The sequence below is a fragment of the Anopheles maculipalpis genome, chromosome 3RL (assembly GCF_943734695.1).
Source record: "Anopheles maculipalpis chromosome 3RL, idAnoMacuDA_375_x, whole genome shotgun sequence".
Classification (NCBI taxonomy): Eukaryota; Metazoa; Arthropoda; class Insecta; order Diptera; family Culicidae; genus Anopheles; species Anopheles maculipalpis.
Window position 1 is genome coordinate 72,980,854 of NC_064872.1, and position 16,625 is coordinate 72,997,478.

Genomic DNA, 16,625 nt, shown 5'->3' on the forward strand with positions numbered 1-16,625 from the left:
ACCGATCTTAGGCCGTGCTCTGCCAATCATCGAATGTTGTTGTATGGAAATGTTATTCATGGTGCCAAAACATCTTTTTTTGAGTTGAACTTGTTTTAAAAGTCCCAAAAATCATTTAATAACTTTCAAAACAATGGGACAACATCGTTTTTAAACTTACAAAAGCTGCAAATCGAAGCAAATTTTAATGTTGAATTAAGTCTTAGGTAGGAATTAGGTAGGTGTTTCGTAGGGTGGTCACTATTCGAATAAATAATCGTGAATACGGCATGAAATAAAATTATTCGGCTTAACATGAATCAGTTCAATCAATTTCCCCCCTAGTTCAAATCTGATTTCGCGAGGAAAAATGAAAAATGGAAATTTATCACTTCACATGCTACTGGCAACACTGCCCGGCAAAGCCCAGCTGTCAAACTGTTGTTATTGGGGGTGTTTTTTTTTATGTATTTCAGGCCTTGTTTTCCCCATTGTTGGCGCAGTTCCTGAAACACCATAGTGCAGCGCGGTAACCAGTGGCAAGAACTCCGTTTCGAATTGGGAGAAGAAAAAAAGGGCCATAGTGACTATAATTAACACCACCAGGGAGAACGATGTCTCTGGTCGTCGAATCAGCCCAGCGCTCGTTGGAAGAAGATTCGTTCATCATACTCGGCACCTCGCCGACACCTTCGATGGTAAACTTTTCCCTCGGTGGCCCGGTACCCTCGGAACAGCCCGCATCGGTGGTGGAGCGCGAAATTGCCGAATCGGTGGTGGAGCGCGAAATTGCCGAATCGGCAAAATCTTTGTCCGTGTCCAAGATGGAAACATCCACCCAGCTTGATTCGACCACCTTCAGCCTGCTGACGAATGGTGCAACAGTGCTGAACGGATCAACGATTGCGTCGCAGACGGCAAAGCTATCGCTGCATGAATCATCATCATCCCCGAAAGTGTCAATGATTGCGTCAACCGAATCGATGCACCTAGCAGAACCGCGCTCGGCAAAAGGCTCACTGAATCGAAGCTTGCAAACATCGATCGGGAACAAGGAAAATGTTCCGCGCGATCAGTTACTGTCGTCGGGTATCTACCCCCAACCACCGACCGCTTCCTTCATACTGGGTGAAACACAGTCGATACTGCAACAGTTTCCCAGCCTCGCCCAATCGTCGGTATCGTTCGAGGAGGTTCAGATGCTGCAGAAGCTTAGCATGGAGCACAGCCAGCTGAAGGAAAGTTTGCAGCGGGCAAATGAGGCAATGCGCAAGAACTTTGTTTCCATTCAGCATCTGCAGGACGAAACGAAGGCCCGCTACGCCGAACAGGATGCTCGCATAGCGGAACAGCAGAAGAAGATTGATGAGCTGGATGCCGAAAATGTACGACTTGTGGCTGAGTTGGAAGCTTCCCGTGCAGCTGCTACTGAGAAGGAAAAAGAGTGGAAGAGCACGAATGTAGGGCTGAAAATGGAAATGGAAGAAGTTGGTCGTGTGCGTGAGGTAGAGCGCCAGGCGGCCCAATCGGAGGTAGATGAACTGCGCAAAGAATCATCAGAACGGCAGGCCATCATACAGAACCTGTCAAAGCACATCGAACGGTTGGAGCTACAGATCAAAGGCTTTGTGGTGGTGCAAAACAACAAACCAGAAAATGGCGATGGAAGTGCGAACTACGTTTCGGAGGATACACACAAACGCGAACTGAAAGCAATTGAGCGCCGTTTGTCGGTCGAGGTGGCCAAGAATTTGGAGTTCGAAGATATGGTAAGTGTGGTGTGGTTTTTTTCCCCCATTTTCTATCATTTATTTTGTTTAACCATGGCAACTTCAGCGCAATGTCTACGTTGATGAAATTAATTGCCTCAAGGCGAACGTAAAAGCAGCGGAACAAATCTATGCAGCCGCCCTTGTTGAGAAGCAGCAACTGTTTGACGATATCAAGTCCCGGGACGACACCATCATGAAGCTGCGCGACGAACTTGCCACCCTCCAGGAGCGAGTACAGATGCTGACGGTGCAGTCGGACATTTTCCAGAAAGATTTCGAAGCCGAACGTACCGCACGCGAAGAGTTGGCCGGCGAAAAGAGCCGTATTCTGTCCGAATTTGAAGTGGTGCAGCGCCGGAACATGGAGTTAATGGCGCAGCTATCGCAAACGTGAGTAGACACAATCGTTAAAAGAGAGAGAGAGAGCGAGAGAGAGAGAGAGAGAGAGAGAGAGAGAGAGAGAGAGAGATTAATACTAATTACTAATCCTTTTCAGTGAATCTGAACGCCAGCAAGCAGCAGAACAAGCTGCAATAATGGTACAGAAGGCTACATCGAACCAGGAAGCGACTGGAAATAAAACAACCCCCGAGCAGGAGGAAGAAAAAGTACCGATGAGCTTGTTGCGGTGTCCGTTGTGCCTGAAAGGGTACAAGGATTTCAGTTCGTTGCAGAGCCATGCGGCTGACTGTATGGGAATTGAGTAAAATGTATTATCTTGAACAATTTAAACGTTAAATCGTGTATTGTTTAACCATATTAGAACTACTATTGTGAATTTATTGTTATTACAATAAAAAAAAGTAAGCTGATGTATGTAAGCATGCATGAAATAGTAACTTTGGTGCGGGAAAAGCGTTAGAGTAGAGATAAGGATAGAGATGTGACTCACGTTTCCCAGGTTGTTGATTCAACGCGCCCGAGATTGGATGGGTAACTATGAGTGTGTCTTATCAGTAACGCATGTGAAGCTTATACTGATATCGTCACATTGTTTTTATTTTGTTTTCCCTATCCCGTAACAGCTGGTCTGTGCCGTCTGATTTCAACCTCTTCTAAGACAGGCACATGTTAGAAACGTTTAACTTTGCCTTACCTTAATAATATAGATTTACTAATTTAGAATATTTTACTAATCTTCTCGTTTTGAGAGGTCTTCTGAACATTGGCGTTCTTCAGCACAGCTTAGACCAGGGACTCATACACATACTGGAGTAAACTCGTTTCTGCAGCTTAGTTCGTTAGCCGAAGCTAAGGATCAAGCCGATCATGATTAGTTTTGTTTCCTAGGTATACCCCTGTAGCAAGGATTGCAAGCTACAGAAGAGCGGGGCAGGATGCTTCTTCTAGGCATCATGGTTTAGTCCGACAGGTCTCGCATCCGCCTGATCCAGTCAACGAACTCACTGTGCTGCCTAATCTCCCGACAGCTCGTGCCGAACTGGGGATTACTAACAAATACCGTCTTGGTGGGGCACGAGTCCGGCATCCTTTTAACCCCAGCCATCGGCTAAGACTCGTAGCCACAGAGGATCACCGGGCGAATCAGCTTTCTCCATACTGTGACGCGACCAATCCCAACAATCCATGGTGCGAAGCCAAACTGTCAAAATCAAACAAAAACAAACACAGCTGAGCGGCGAGTGTTTTGGGTGTTGTTTTCTGGAAAATGTAGCTCCAGCCGTTCAGGCGTTCTTTCACCATGTCCAGCGTTTCCAGCACACGAAGAAGTACGTTACTTGCCGGTAGAAAGTGTTTCTTGTGTCAAAATACACGTTACCGTAGTAAGCATTGTCGGCTGTTTCGATTCCCCGTGCGTGGTACAGCCATGTGGAAGCGTTGGCTAACAGCGATGAACCTCACAGAGGAAGCTATCCGGCTAAACGAGCATCCTCGCCTCTGTCAGCGACATTTTGATCCAAAGGACTTTCTCACACGGCAACTGTCCGGGATGGCCGTACCGGTACGAAATTTAAGGCGGATAAAACACATGGTACACCATACCGTCGAAAAGGAAGATTCGTTTCTTGGTGACGAACCAAGCGGTGGCTTTGGTTCCGAATACAGCGAAATATCAAACGCGGTAGTTTCGGAGTGTGAGGAAGCTCCAGATGAGCTACCGGTAGAGATACTAAAATCTACTGGCACCACTTCACCAACCGAGTCCACCTTTCGGTGCATTGTACCACAACATCTAACACTTGAAGAATGTTTGGCACAGGAAAAAGCTCGGGTAGAGAAGCTGCTGAAGCTGAATGCCCAACAGAAGCACACGATCGAGGAACAGCGCAAGCTGCTGTGGCAGCTCGGTGTCGAGTGTGTGATACTTCAGCAGGACCAAGTGGCAGATGATTCGGATTGAATAACAGTCGATGGGGAATCCTTCAAAGGCATGTGATTTTATTTGCTAGCAGAAAACGGAAGCCGTGCAAAACGAGGTAATGATGAAATGCACACCCAAAGCACACCCATGTTAGCCTTTCAGCATAGTTAGAATTGATATGACTTTTTCCTATCCCATCTAGTTGCCATTTTCTAGATCCAACTGTTCGCGCAAAGTTTGCAATGCGCGTCGCCGCAACCGTGTACACTTGGCACACTTCATGCTCTTGCGCTGGTAACACTCCCGATGGCTGACGGTGTTGCAGCGCGTACAGCTGACCGCATTATCGTCGAATGGGAACAAGATCTGATCGTTGTTGCAGAACTCGCAGATGTACGCTTTACCGGAGCATATCTGAAAGAAAAGGAGTTATGCGGTTAAAATTCGTCCTTTTGTACCTAACGCCACCCCACGTGCTGCAGCTCACCAAACAGCTTCTGATGTGATGCTCAAACGTCGCTCGCAACCTACGCAGATAGCCTAGCAACGTGCCATCTTCCACGCCTACTAGATCCGCCACACTGTACAGCTCGATCGATTCCATCAGATGGCGCTGTTCACCGATTTGCTTTGCAACAAGCTTCCGCTCATCGGCTAACCGACAGGCGGTTAGGTACCGCTTCATTTCCCCAAGCTGCACCCGGACACGCTTCACCTCAGCTAGCTGCGGTATGAACGTGAAGAGTCGTGGATTTCGTTCCTCCAGCCGGATGACGGGTTTGTGCAGCAGTAGGTTGATCTGTTGCCGTGAAGCACGACAAACTTTGCGTGGCACAAAGTCCCAATTGTTTGTGATCCTGGCAGGAATTATGCTGGTATCGTTCCAGTGACAGGCCGGACAGTAGTAGAGACCGGTGTAATCACACAACCGTGGTTGAATCGAGTTTAGCTTTTCTATATTTCAAATAAAAGAAATATCGGTTAAACAACCGTAGAGGAAATGCTCCGAAGATAAAGCTCTCCAAATCTTACCTGCTTTAAACTCCAGCCCGAAACAGTTTATGGCGGTGGATGTATCTGCAAAATAACAACACCGGGAATCAAAATGGTGTTTGAAGTCTTCCAAAAGCACAAACTTACTATAGCTCAGCTGTGTGCCACATTCGGCACACGTATACTTCTGAAACGCCAATCCAATCTCCGGACAGATACATTCAATCGGTTGCTTATGTTCCGTCGTGACCACGTGTGCACAGATACGGATTACGCTGCGCAAGCATTTATGGTGCACGGCAAAGTAGCAATCTGTGAAATGTTAAAACAACTAATCTTTGGTAATAGTTCCAGGATAAAGGCTCGAATAGAAATGCTTCTTACCGTTGCAAACATACGACGCCTGCATCACGTTCCAGATTACTCCGGAACAGTGATCACAGTACAGATTTCGCTTTTGCTGCAACTGCTGAAAGGGAAACTGCTTCCGGCGAACGAAATGATGGCCAAGAATTACTTCCGTCTCTTCCAGTATCGCTTCCGGATCGCGTGAATAATCAACCAACTCCCGGTAACGGTAGCGCAGCTCAACCAAATGTCTTACTAACCATTTGCTTTGATCCGTGTCCGGTTCGTACGCGTTTGATTGTACCAGGGATCGGCAGACGGTAATCGCTTGTGATAATTCTTCCAGCGATGCATTCTGATCCAGCGGAACCAGTTGCCATTTAACGCGTAGGATGGAAGGATCTGAGCTCAGTGGAGTTGTTACCCTGTTGTCTTGGTCCTGATCAAGACCGTTCGATGGTTGCTCACAGAAAGCCCGCAAAGAAGCAACCGAACTATTCATCGGTTCTACCGTGCGGTCCTTACCGTAGGCAGCAACATCCACCGGAACGTCCTCGTCCTGCTCACTCTCCTCTGGATCTTCCACCTGATTACCATCATTATTGTTATCATCCCGTCGCTGCTGCTGCTGCTCGGTGGGCGAACGTGTTTTCTGTACACGATTTAGCTCATCGTCGGACAAAGCTTTAGTGGTAACCGCCCTGCTAGAGTGTTCCGCAAGTGTCCCAGCAAGCAGCAAACTGTTGACCGTAGTTCGCGGTAGATTCCAAAGCCCTTCGCGAAAGTTTTGCACCGTACTATGCATTGTTGTTCGCTTCTGCCTTTTAACCGGAAACAGCTACACTACCGAGCTCTAGAACTACACGTCGTACTACACGTTACTTCCCATCTGGCGGGTCCGGTAAGATGAGTTCATCTGGTGCTCATTTGCACGCTATTCGAACGAGTCATTCGGTTCGTTCTTATCAGTGTTTTAGATGGCTTTTGTTTTTTTTTTGCTGCTTTTTAATCACATTCTTTCCCCAGGCGAACGAAAACAGTAGTGGACTTTACTTACACATTTTAACACTTTTAATTAACAGCCCGAGTGCTCTCCATCAGAGGGTGAAATGCAAATGTCCACAGTTACGATGGATGGGACGGGCGGAACGCGCTTATGACTCAATAATCTATGTTTTTGTTTGTAAATTGTGTGCTTTTTTTTATGCTTTTCTTACCCCTGAGCCAGTCAGGCAATGGCTGCTACAGGAAACAGAGCAAGGAACACAACATGGAGCACATGCTTAGTAGTGGGCTCTTTTCCGCTTATATCGTAGTGTGTGCTTTTAAGAGGGGTTGCTTCCGCTTTTCTCACACTCACGCTCGCTGGAGAGAGCGAATTGGCGGGAAAGGATATTTTCGCTCTCGGGTGGTCGTGAGCACGTGTGGTAGAATTTACATTTTATTACAAATAATTATTTCAGAATGCTTTCTTAGAGTTTCGTTATCAATTGAGATTGGTTGAATATATTTTTTAATACACTGCATTCTGCGTAATCTGGTACTAGAGAGGGATCATCTAAGTGTCGAGTGTTGAATCTTCGGGGTGCATCTTTTATAGGTCCCGACATTATTAGCTTGAGGCTCTTAAGAGCATGAGAAAGGATTCTACTGTTAGTGGCGTTCGAGAAAGTTTTTTTTACTCTTTTTTCTGTGTGTGTGGACGGATCATGGAGAACGATCCCTCTGATATGTACTGTGTCCTGACTTCTTCTTGGCTTACGAAAGGCTAACGAGACTTATTGATACCACGTACTTGCATAGTCAGTCCTCACTACGGGGGAACGGTCCGGGTGGGAGATGAACTCCTGCCGTGGGTTCTATCCTGGGATCACTCCTGTATCCAGACTATTTTCTTATTCAAATTTTTGTTCAAATAGAGATGACATTATTGTGTTGGAGTCTGTCTTTAAAATGACCTAATTGCTTTTTGCGACAAATTCAAAGAGGAATCTTTCGGTCGTGTGAAAGTGAGATTATAAAAGGTTTCCCAAGATTATTCTACCTTCAGTTTTTTTTCAAACACCAAGAGCTCCGGAAAATCCCTCAGATAAATTCAAAAAGTCAGGATTATGTTAGCGGAAAGCCTCAAAATGGCGGTGATGTATGATCCTTCGATCTATCCTTTGGTAGCATGGTCAGACAGATTTTTTTTGGCACGTTTTTTCTCAAGATAATAGAAGTTCACATCATCAAAGAAACAGCTTCAACCACAACCCAGAGATCGGATCAAACCTTGCATAGTATTTTCACTAAGAATTCCCAAAATGCGTCACAGAAAGACCTAGCTTCAGGCATGTTCGAAGGTTCAAACCCGTGAAGATCCATCGATCATTGTTGAGCTGTATTTTATTGAACCATCAAATAGATAACGATGGATCCGTTTGAAGGTGACAATCCAGTGAGGGTGTTCCAAAATATGACTTTGAACCAAACTTTTTGCAACATCAAATACTGATTTTAGGTCGAAGAATAATGATGATTATAATTTGTAATATAAAAAAAATTCAACAGATAATAAATTATGGATTTGTTAGAATTTCTTTAAAGAAAGAGAAAAAGCGAGAGGAAAAGAAAATGAAGACAGAAAAGATAAAAATTCAACAGCTTTTGACAATGTGTTGTAAATCCGTGCAACGGGTGTGATATCACAATTCTACTGCCTTCGTATCACCTTTACACGGTGTAGCTGTAACGCATTTAGGTCCAGCAAAGCTAGGAAAGCAGCTTGTCCCCGATGGTTGGCCCACCATTCGCACGGGATGATAAACGTGTTAATTTAATCTACAACCGATAGTCTCGATTGTTGTCTCAAGTGTCTACGTTGCGATGATAGGTTATCATCGTCTTTTCCGCACTTTTGAATCATTCAACCGTTGGCGTGTGGGTCTCAGTGTGTCAATCAAGACGCTTGCAGCAACACCCCCAGCGTCCGAGCAATGGCATTTGGCGTCGAAGGAACGGGGGACGCATCGAGTGATGTCCTCGCCGAGGCACCAACAGTCGACAAGGACATTGCTATCCACCATGTTCCCTCGGTGGATTCTTCGGTCGGGATCGATATGCTGCTGCTTGTCTGTTTTCTCGTGACGGTTTTACTGGTTGGATTTGTGCTGCGATTGTTTCTGCAAATGTGGCGGGCCCGCATCGAGTGCCAGTGGTCGGAAGATGTGGCTGCGGTTCGGCGGTTAGTTTAGCAGAAAGGTGAAAATTAACAAATGCCACACCTGTGGGTGGGCAGGAGCATTTGTTTTTGGTGGGTGGAGGACCGTGATCTGTGATATTTAGTACAGTTAACAATTACGTCAAGATGTGGACTGATGGTGGTAATAAACGGGTGATGGTGCGATTTTATTGAAGGGTTTATATATTTTTACTGCCCGCTTTATTTCACTGCAATATCCAAACAACGTGTGAACACGTACGCACTGCATTGTGGAAAGCAAGATGCGAAAAACATAAAAAATAAACAAGACAAAGCTGTTGGACACGGGACCAAATCTATGCCGCGTGGACACATCTTTAATGTGCTACTGTTGTGTTCTTTTTTGTATAATTTTAATTAAACACTGAAATGAAATTGCAAAGGTCCGCCATGATTTGGAATGAAATATACACTAGTGCCATTTATAGAGGCTCCCAAGACACAAACCTTTTCGCGATGATACTTTTGATTTCAAAAAGGAACAAAATTAATAGGCAACAGTTCAAGTTGCAGTACTAAAGAAAAATATGTTTAATTAAAGTATACTATAAAAAATACGATCAACAAAAGTTGTAAAAAAAGAATAATATCGCTTGCGTATTCATGCCCCTACGTACTCTAGCATTGCGTAGAGTGATCGATTATCTGTCAAATTTTGTACGCAACACATTTTTTCGTCAAAACGACAGGTCCATCGTTCGTCCTACTTTTGGTGTATCATGTCTTCGTTATGTTTCGTATAAAACAAATTAAATCTCGTAAAAACTCCCAAAATCAGTTAGTTTTCTATAGTAATACAATCTTTATTGTGATTTAACATTTTTTTACTTACAAAATAAAAAAGAAAATCACTAAAATTAAACCTGTTCGCGAACGATTCAATTTCACTGAACGATACCCCCATCTGTCAAACGTGCAACTGTCAAACAGTGCACCGAATGCCCGTACCAGGCCGACTGTCTCTTGGTGTCGTGTACGGAAAGTGAAAAAAAGGCAAGCAATGTGAATTGGTTAAAGTAAATTTCGCACAGTGAGGAAGCGTACCCGAAAATCAGAGCGCGTGATTGTCCGTGTGCCGCACAGTAAACTTGGCCCCACCGGAGGAAGTGAATCCCGTTTAGCGCCACAGTTAGGCCACGCTAAGAAAAGGGAGCAAAGCCAAGCCAAGGCTGAGTGCGTGTGTGTCTTTTTACCTTCTTCCACTGCTTTCGCTGGCGTGCGGCCCCCCGCCCCCTCCCTTGGTGTGTGTGTGTGTGCTCCCATTCCGCGTACGTTCTCTCGTGTGTGGTGCGTACTTAAATAGAAATTTTTTCCTACAACATTTTCCCTACCCACCGACCGACCCGAATCGACTGGTGCCCCGGAATGGAAGCGAAAAATCCCGTAGCTGGTGTGTGTGTTCGTGTATGTGTGCCAACAAGTGTGGAATCATCCTCCGTGTGCTGCTGCTCTGTGATGGTGTTTTAAACGTTAGTGCGATGCGATGGCTGCTGTGTCTCCGGATTCCGCTACAGAGTTTCACAGCAAGCGAACGAGTTTGCATCTGGCCGAACCTCCGGAGGAATGTCCACTTTAGCGCAACGGGCTTGATCGTCACACGGGAAAAAGTTACGATGTTTTTTTTCGCATTTATTCAACGCATCATCCCTCGAATGGGGCGTTTTGGCAGCGTAACTGCACCCAAGACCGTTTCGTGTGTTTATTCTTCCATCCATCAGTAGTTTGTCATATGCACATCATCATCATTTCGGTTGCTGTTTTCCTGTGTGATGTGCGTTCGCGCACAGTCTCTCAGTCACCCATACCTGTGCGTGTGTGTGTGTGTGTGCAGCGATGATGTGTGGGTACGCACCATAAGCTCCGGTACGTGTGTACGTCGCCGTATCGGTCCGCCGAGCCGAGAGTTCATCTCGTGGATGGCGTTGCATACGCGCGAGATGTGAAAAATTATTTTTATTTCAGCAGAATCCGCTAGCAGAACCGACTCGTCAACTAGAAGCGGTGTGGAAAAGCAGCAGTGGGTGGGTGAAGCAGAAAAGAACATGGTCACTTGGATTTATGTAACACGTTCGTCGCGAGATAAACCCTTGCGAAGCGCACACACACACACGCACACACACAAAATATATCGCTACACCCGGCCGCCCATCCCACTGGGGCCGCTCCCGTTCTCGTTTGTTTCCATCGTTTTGCTTTGAATGAATACGCAACATTTTAAAACAATCATAGAAACTATTGTTCGAAAGGTTGGAAAATGCATGACAGTTGGATTGTTGTGTGTGTTGATAATTGTTACAATAATTGCGCAAATCAGCGAAAGTTAGTAAACAATTGCATTTATTGGAATTCAAAGCGTCGTCCTTCTATCGTGCGTACGCATACATACATTCACACACACACACACGGAATGACGTTTCCCCAACTGCGGTGCCTTAGCGAGCTGTCAAACGGTGCGTGTGCTTGCGTTTGTGTGTGTGTATATGCAATAGAGCCATAGTAACGGGAGGAAATGTCCACACAGCACCACACCACGGGAAGAAGAAATGCGTTTCACAATCTCATCAGGTGGCGCCTACTGTGAGCTGAGCTTTGGGTCGTCCTGTGGCAAACTGTTTTAGCTTAGTTTTGTGCGTCCTTTCCATTCTTGCCTAACGTCATTGTTACGTGTTTCGTTTGCAGTGTCATTCTCTCTAATTTTAGCCACCAGTCTGAAGTGTCGAAATTCATCTTATAACGCGGATGGTGTTCTGGAGCAGATTTGGGGGAAAAAGTGCCAATCCAGTGAGATAGTTTAAACGGCATCAGAACGACTCTGTGTAATGTTGATTTGACCTTCCGGAACCTGGCCTCTCCCCCCTGGTTTTCACTGCAGACGGTGCAAATGAGTGCGTTTATGGTTACGGATTCGTCGCTGTTGGTAGTCGCTAGACGACGGCGGGCAACAGCACCGGCAGCAGCCTCCGCTCGCAACGATTGCCACCGTCGGTAGTGTGTAACTGCACCGTTGTGGGCTTGATTTGGGGGGTTTGCGGTGCTTGAAAAAAGTGTAGCAGCAACCGGAAAGTTACTACCGGAAACACAGAGAGGTGAAACGATATTATCCAAGCGGATGCTTGTGGTGAAAAGGAGCGATTTGGAAAAAAAAAGATAAAAGTGCAGTGCAACCGTATTAAATATTTTGGTGTGTGAGTTCTGTAGTGAATATTGTGTTTTGTGACGAAAAAAGAAGAAAAAAAAGTCGTGCGTAACAACAAAGCTTCCTTTAACGTATCACAATAATAGATAAGCCAATTTTTATTAGTAACTAGTGCGTAAGCGAAGAAAAAAGTGTGTGCCGTTAAGGAAAATTACAGTCTGCTAAGATACGCTAACCTCCTCCACCCTCTCACTCTCTATCGACCTGTCGATCCGGCCATCAGCATCCGCCACCACCATGTCGCTCGACAACCGAAATACGTCCGCACAGTTTAAGCGTGCGGAACAGCTGAAACGATGGGAAGAGTCGGAAATGAACAAAAAGCTAAGCGGCGTACCGAAGAGCCCATCGTCGCGGAGGATTAAATTTTCGTCCGGCTGCATCTTTCTGGCGGCTTGTGTCGCCGGCGATAAGGAGGAGGTCGAGTGGCTACTCAAGAATGGAGCGGACATCGATACGGCCAATGTGGATGGGCTGACCGCATTACATCAGGTGAGTGGAGGGCGGGGACGACAGATTTTAGTTGGAATTAGAATTTAAAACTGTGCGGACCGAACAATGGCTTCCGGTCGAGAGATGAATGAATATGAACTATTCAAGTTCAATTGACCCTAGTCTGATCTGCCGTGTCCTTTTCATGTCGGAAAATGGTTAGTTTCACGAATCATAATCTAAAGCTTTGGAACATCCGTTGACCAAGATGACAGCGGTGCCAGTATGCACACAGCACTGGACTGCGTATCAGTTCCCATCCTCCAAGTTCCTTACGTGGTATCAAAACGGTTAGTAAACCATTCGCTGACCCGTTTAACCTGTCATGTCATTAGGCCAAGAAAGAGAAGAATTTTATATTCCAGAAACGTGTCAACCCTTTCAAAATTGCCCTCCCACATTTAGTTTCACGTCCCAGCTTACACTGGGACATTGGAGACAGAAAGATAGTTTAAACAAGTGACAACAATCGCTTGTTCTGAGTGATCGCTTCGACTTAGACTTGGATCTTCGTTAAACAATGGATAATGTTTTGTAAAACATTGTCCATTTTGTCCAGAATATTCTCCACTATTTAAACGGATCGTTGGCCTCCAGGATTAAGGATTTCACAGCGCTAAAGGCTCAAATTTCCTTGTCAATTTCGGCTGTATTTCGAATGACACTGTAGGAAGGATTATGGACTTTATTGGACATTTGCTTCTTCCTCCAGAATTGAGAATATATCAGAAACTGTCTCCAAATAATTCGAAGACGTTTTATGTTGATGGTCGTCAGATAGGTGCTCCAAAACATTTGAGAAATCTGTCTTTATTCAATGCCAATAATCACTTCGCGATCATCGAACCCTCCGATGCAACTCCGATAAGGACGCATGTGTCAGCTCTTGTTCCTTTGTTTACACGCCGTTTCTACGTGCTTGTTGTGCTTTTGGGAAGGGCGCGAAATTGTGGTGTGCGTTATAAACATTGCAGCCACTCACCCTGAGTAGCTTACTCGCCTTGTTGTTGTAGCCATCCTGGGGGTGGGCTTTTTTTTGACACACCGTCGGTTCCTGCACGCCCCTACCTAAGCTGCCAAGTGTCTGGGAGTGTGCTGTTCAGCTGCTGTTCTTTCATTCACTGCTTCCATTGATGGGGCGAGTTGTGAGAGGCAGAATGATGGGGTGGAGGTACGGGAAGTCATTGGCACAGGACATCATGGAACTCCTGAGTCACTCACCTATACAAATCCACCCTAACTTCGACACGGATGCGGACATGCGCTTTAATCTGGAGGGATGGGTCTTTGTTGGTGTTCGTTATCGTGTACAGTAACAGTGTGGCTTCTTTGTTTACATTTATTTGCACCCTCGGCATAATTTGTATCTCGCTAACCATTATCAACCATTTAATATATCCTTTTAGCAATCAGCAATCTGCCTACACTCTGGTCAAGAAGTCAGAAATTTCGTTCCATTATATCGCGCGACAGCTTTCATCCTGTTTCTGGCGGCCTTTCGTAAAAAGGCCAAATAAAAAGAAGCTGGCATAGCAGCAGCGCTGCGCGCGTGTTGCGGTCCTGCGGTGTTTGCGATTTTCGTTTGCTAAATTTAGCTTCTTCACCAAACAAGAATAGCACGCATTTTCCGCCATAGACAACGATGGTGAGATCCTTGCGGGGTGCGTGCTAGGGTGTGCTGCCTTGATGCCCTGGCCTATGAATTTCACGAGCACACGGGGTAATGCCAGTGGCCATGATCTCTCGTCCCTCGGCTCCCCGAAACACCGAACGGCGGGTGAAAATGGGTTTTTTGGATGCGAATTGGACACACACACACGCACCACAAAGAGCGCTTCATCGTGCAAAAGGCAGAAATGTTAAGCGAGATTTTCTGGTAAGCACAACAAAGTAAAATTGTTTATGAGGCCATTTCCTTGACTTTCCCCCTTGGCCTGATGGTTGGTTGGTGTTTGGCGGACTGGCTTGTGGCGGCGAACCCGAACGGAAATATACATTATCTGATAGATTTCTAGACATTAAGGAGGAAGCCAATGTTGGTCGGCGGCAGTCGATGTGCGTTTGAAGACGAACAGAACGGGCAAAAGTGTTGAAGCACGATGGGAATGATGGTTTGAAGGGTCGTGAGGTGTGTAGTAATTCTGGCAGAATATAAGTTACATTAATTTGGTCTACGCATAGGGCTACAAATCATAAATGAGTTTTATATTCGACTAAGACAAAATTGAAGCCCTTTTTTATTTGCGATTGATCAGTTGCGATGGATATTCAAAAGATAAATGACGTTAAACACAACACGCGGTCCAAGAACTTCTGGAGTGATCCTGCCGTTACAGACAAAAATCAATCATAATAAAATGAAATAATGGAAATGCAAATATTTATCATCAAAAAGTGATTTATTCTTTTTTAAAGTGTTCTCCAGCATGATTCACACACTTTTGCATGTGCTCAAACCAATTGTTGAAAACGTGGTTTTTGAACGCTTCAACAGCATCTTCTGGGGACAAAAAACGAAGAGGTCATTGGGTGCCAAGGCAGGGCTATAGGGTGGAATTGACCACTCAATTCGACGTTTTGACCAGTCAAATAAGCGATGGATTGAACCGATGTCATGGTGAAGAATGATCCGTCTTGTGTTTTTCGAATTTCTCCGAAGACTACAAAAGTTACAAAAAAGTCACAGGACCGTCCCGACAACCGTTGCATGGATTCCTGTTCTATTTCTGATTGGCTAGAGTTAGGGACTCCTATCGGCAAAAGTGATGCTCTTCATTTATTTGATGAGAACTGTTCATCAAAATCGTTGGGGGTTTGTAGCTACTGAAATATTGATCTGAAATTTAAAAACAAAAGTCGGATGCTTAGATAAAACATGGAGCTAAACTGTGGACGGCCTAAAAGGACTTTCTGAGCTGGGTCGTACGGTGGGTCGTGGTGCATATACTGTTCAAAAACGCTGCTAGGAACCACGAGCACCTAATGAAGCGATTATTTCTTTAACGATCAAATTCATACAAACGTGTAACAGCTTCCTCCATCCCTCTATTGACGGAATCGATCAAATTTCGTGACGAATCGGACACTCTTGATGTAATAAAACAAAGCTACACAGAAACCATCATCGCGATCCTGATCATTCAAGTAGGATAAAAGCATGTGCCAGCCCCCCCTCCCCGAGGTTGAAGTAGTAGCAAATTATAATGCACAACCGGTGAATCGAGCCACCAGCCACCCACCACCCTCCGCACCTAGTGCCATTCAATACACACGCACAAACAGAGGCACAATCACCAAATGGCTTGCACCGCACACCGGCTGCCATCTTCTTCAACGGGCGACTGCTGACCGACGGGGGTTGTAAAAGGTCAGTTGCGATGAATGAATGAATTGAGCCATTGAATAAAGCATAAATTTCTTTAAAGTACCATTCGATGGGATGGGCGATCGGGGAACGTTTGTTGGCAAGTAAAAGCTTTCAGTGTGTGTAGGACTTTTCGTTGTATATGCTCGTTTTTTTCTCTTCCAAAAAGATCCTTCCAATTCGATACGAATACGGGACAGACTGGGCTGGCGCACGCTTTGGTTTGGAAGCATCGAAAATCGGCCCCGCAAACAAGATGTCGTATTCTCGATCGGGCTCGGGTCGGCCATCTTCGTACATCAGAGTAAATTAACCATAGCACACCGATCAAAATTCGCATTAAAATCTTGTCCTCCGGTTTGCTGTTGCCGTTTGCTGCAGCATCGGATCACGCATCAAGTAGAAAATGGCTGGTAAGGGTGCTCGACCCAACCCACAACCCTTTTCCTTTCTCGCTTTAATGGGACAGCGTCTCGTCATTATTCGCTGCCGTTTCGGAGGATGGTCCAAGCCGAGTAAAACCCTGTGCTTCAATGAGATTCGATAAAATAAAATAAGATATTCGTTGTTGATGTTTGTCTTGCTCTGATGTGAAGGTAACGCGGTGGTGATTTGTGTTGCATTCGGATGATTTTGCATGCACAGTCAGGTTTAGCAGTCCTGGTGCAGCAGCAGGGATAGCGCTTGGTTGAGCACTGATAAGCTAATTAGTTGTTGATGAGATGGTTATGTTGAGGGAAAGTATAATCACCACAGTGTTCTCGACGTCTCAGGACGCTCCACCGTACTTGATGGAACCCCATCTTCCGACCAAACCACGAGACAACCCCCCCCCCCCCCCCCCCGTGGTAGTCTGGTGCGGTGAATCCAATATTGATTTTAAAATTTATTTATATCTACCGCATCACTACATC

The 16,625-nt window shown here is 45.5% G+C and overlaps 5 protein-coding genes across 7 annotated transcripts in view; 2 read left to right on the plus strand and 3 right to left on the minus strand.

Moving 5' to 3' along the window:
- Nucleotides 1–16,625, minus strand: part of LOC126561524 (basic proline-rich protein-like) — a 360,034-nt gene that overhangs the window by 167,498 nt on the left and 175,911 nt on the right. The window lies entirely within an intron of this gene.
- The window catches only part of LOC126563429 (transmembrane protein 258), a 497,437-nt gene that overhangs the window by 3,018 nt on the left and 477,794 nt on the right, over nucleotides 1–16,625 (minus strand). The gene's annotated exons all lie outside the window — the stretch shown is intronic.
- On the plus strand, nucleotides 518–2,145 carry LOC126562117 (NF-kappa-B essential modulator). The gene is made up of 2 exons (XM_050218540.1): nucleotides 518–1,748; nucleotides 1,816–2,145. Exons 1-2 carry the CDS (start codon nucleotides 594–596, stop codon nucleotides 2,143–2,145), a joined length of 1,485 nt encoding a protein of 494 aa, XP_050074497.1. The 5' UTR covers nucleotides 518–593.
- On the minus strand, nucleotides 4,273–6,220 carry LOC126561973 (differentially expressed in FDCP 8 homolog). Its single transcript, XM_050218370.1, has 5 exons — nucleotides 5,452–6,220; nucleotides 5,215–5,379; nucleotides 5,107–5,151; nucleotides 4,562–5,028; nucleotides 4,273–4,488 (listed from the first exon to the last, which is right to left on the minus strand). Exons 1-5 carry the CDS (start codon nucleotides 6,218–6,220, stop codon nucleotides 4,273–4,275), a joined length of 1,662 nt encoding a protein of 553 aa, XP_050074327.1.
- Nucleotides 12,092–16,625, plus strand: part of LOC126563496 (protein phosphatase 1 regulatory subunit 12A) — a 62,784-nt gene continuing 58,250 nt past the window's right edge. For both annotated transcript variants that reach the window (XM_050220140.1, XM_050220141.1), the window contains exon 1: nucleotides 12,092–12,347. In XM_050220140.1, coding sequence (XP_050076097.1) covers nucleotides 12,093–12,347 — 255 coding nt within the window. In that variant the 5' untranslated portion in view covers nucleotide 12,092. The remainder of the gene's footprint in view (nucleotides 12,348–16,625) is intronic.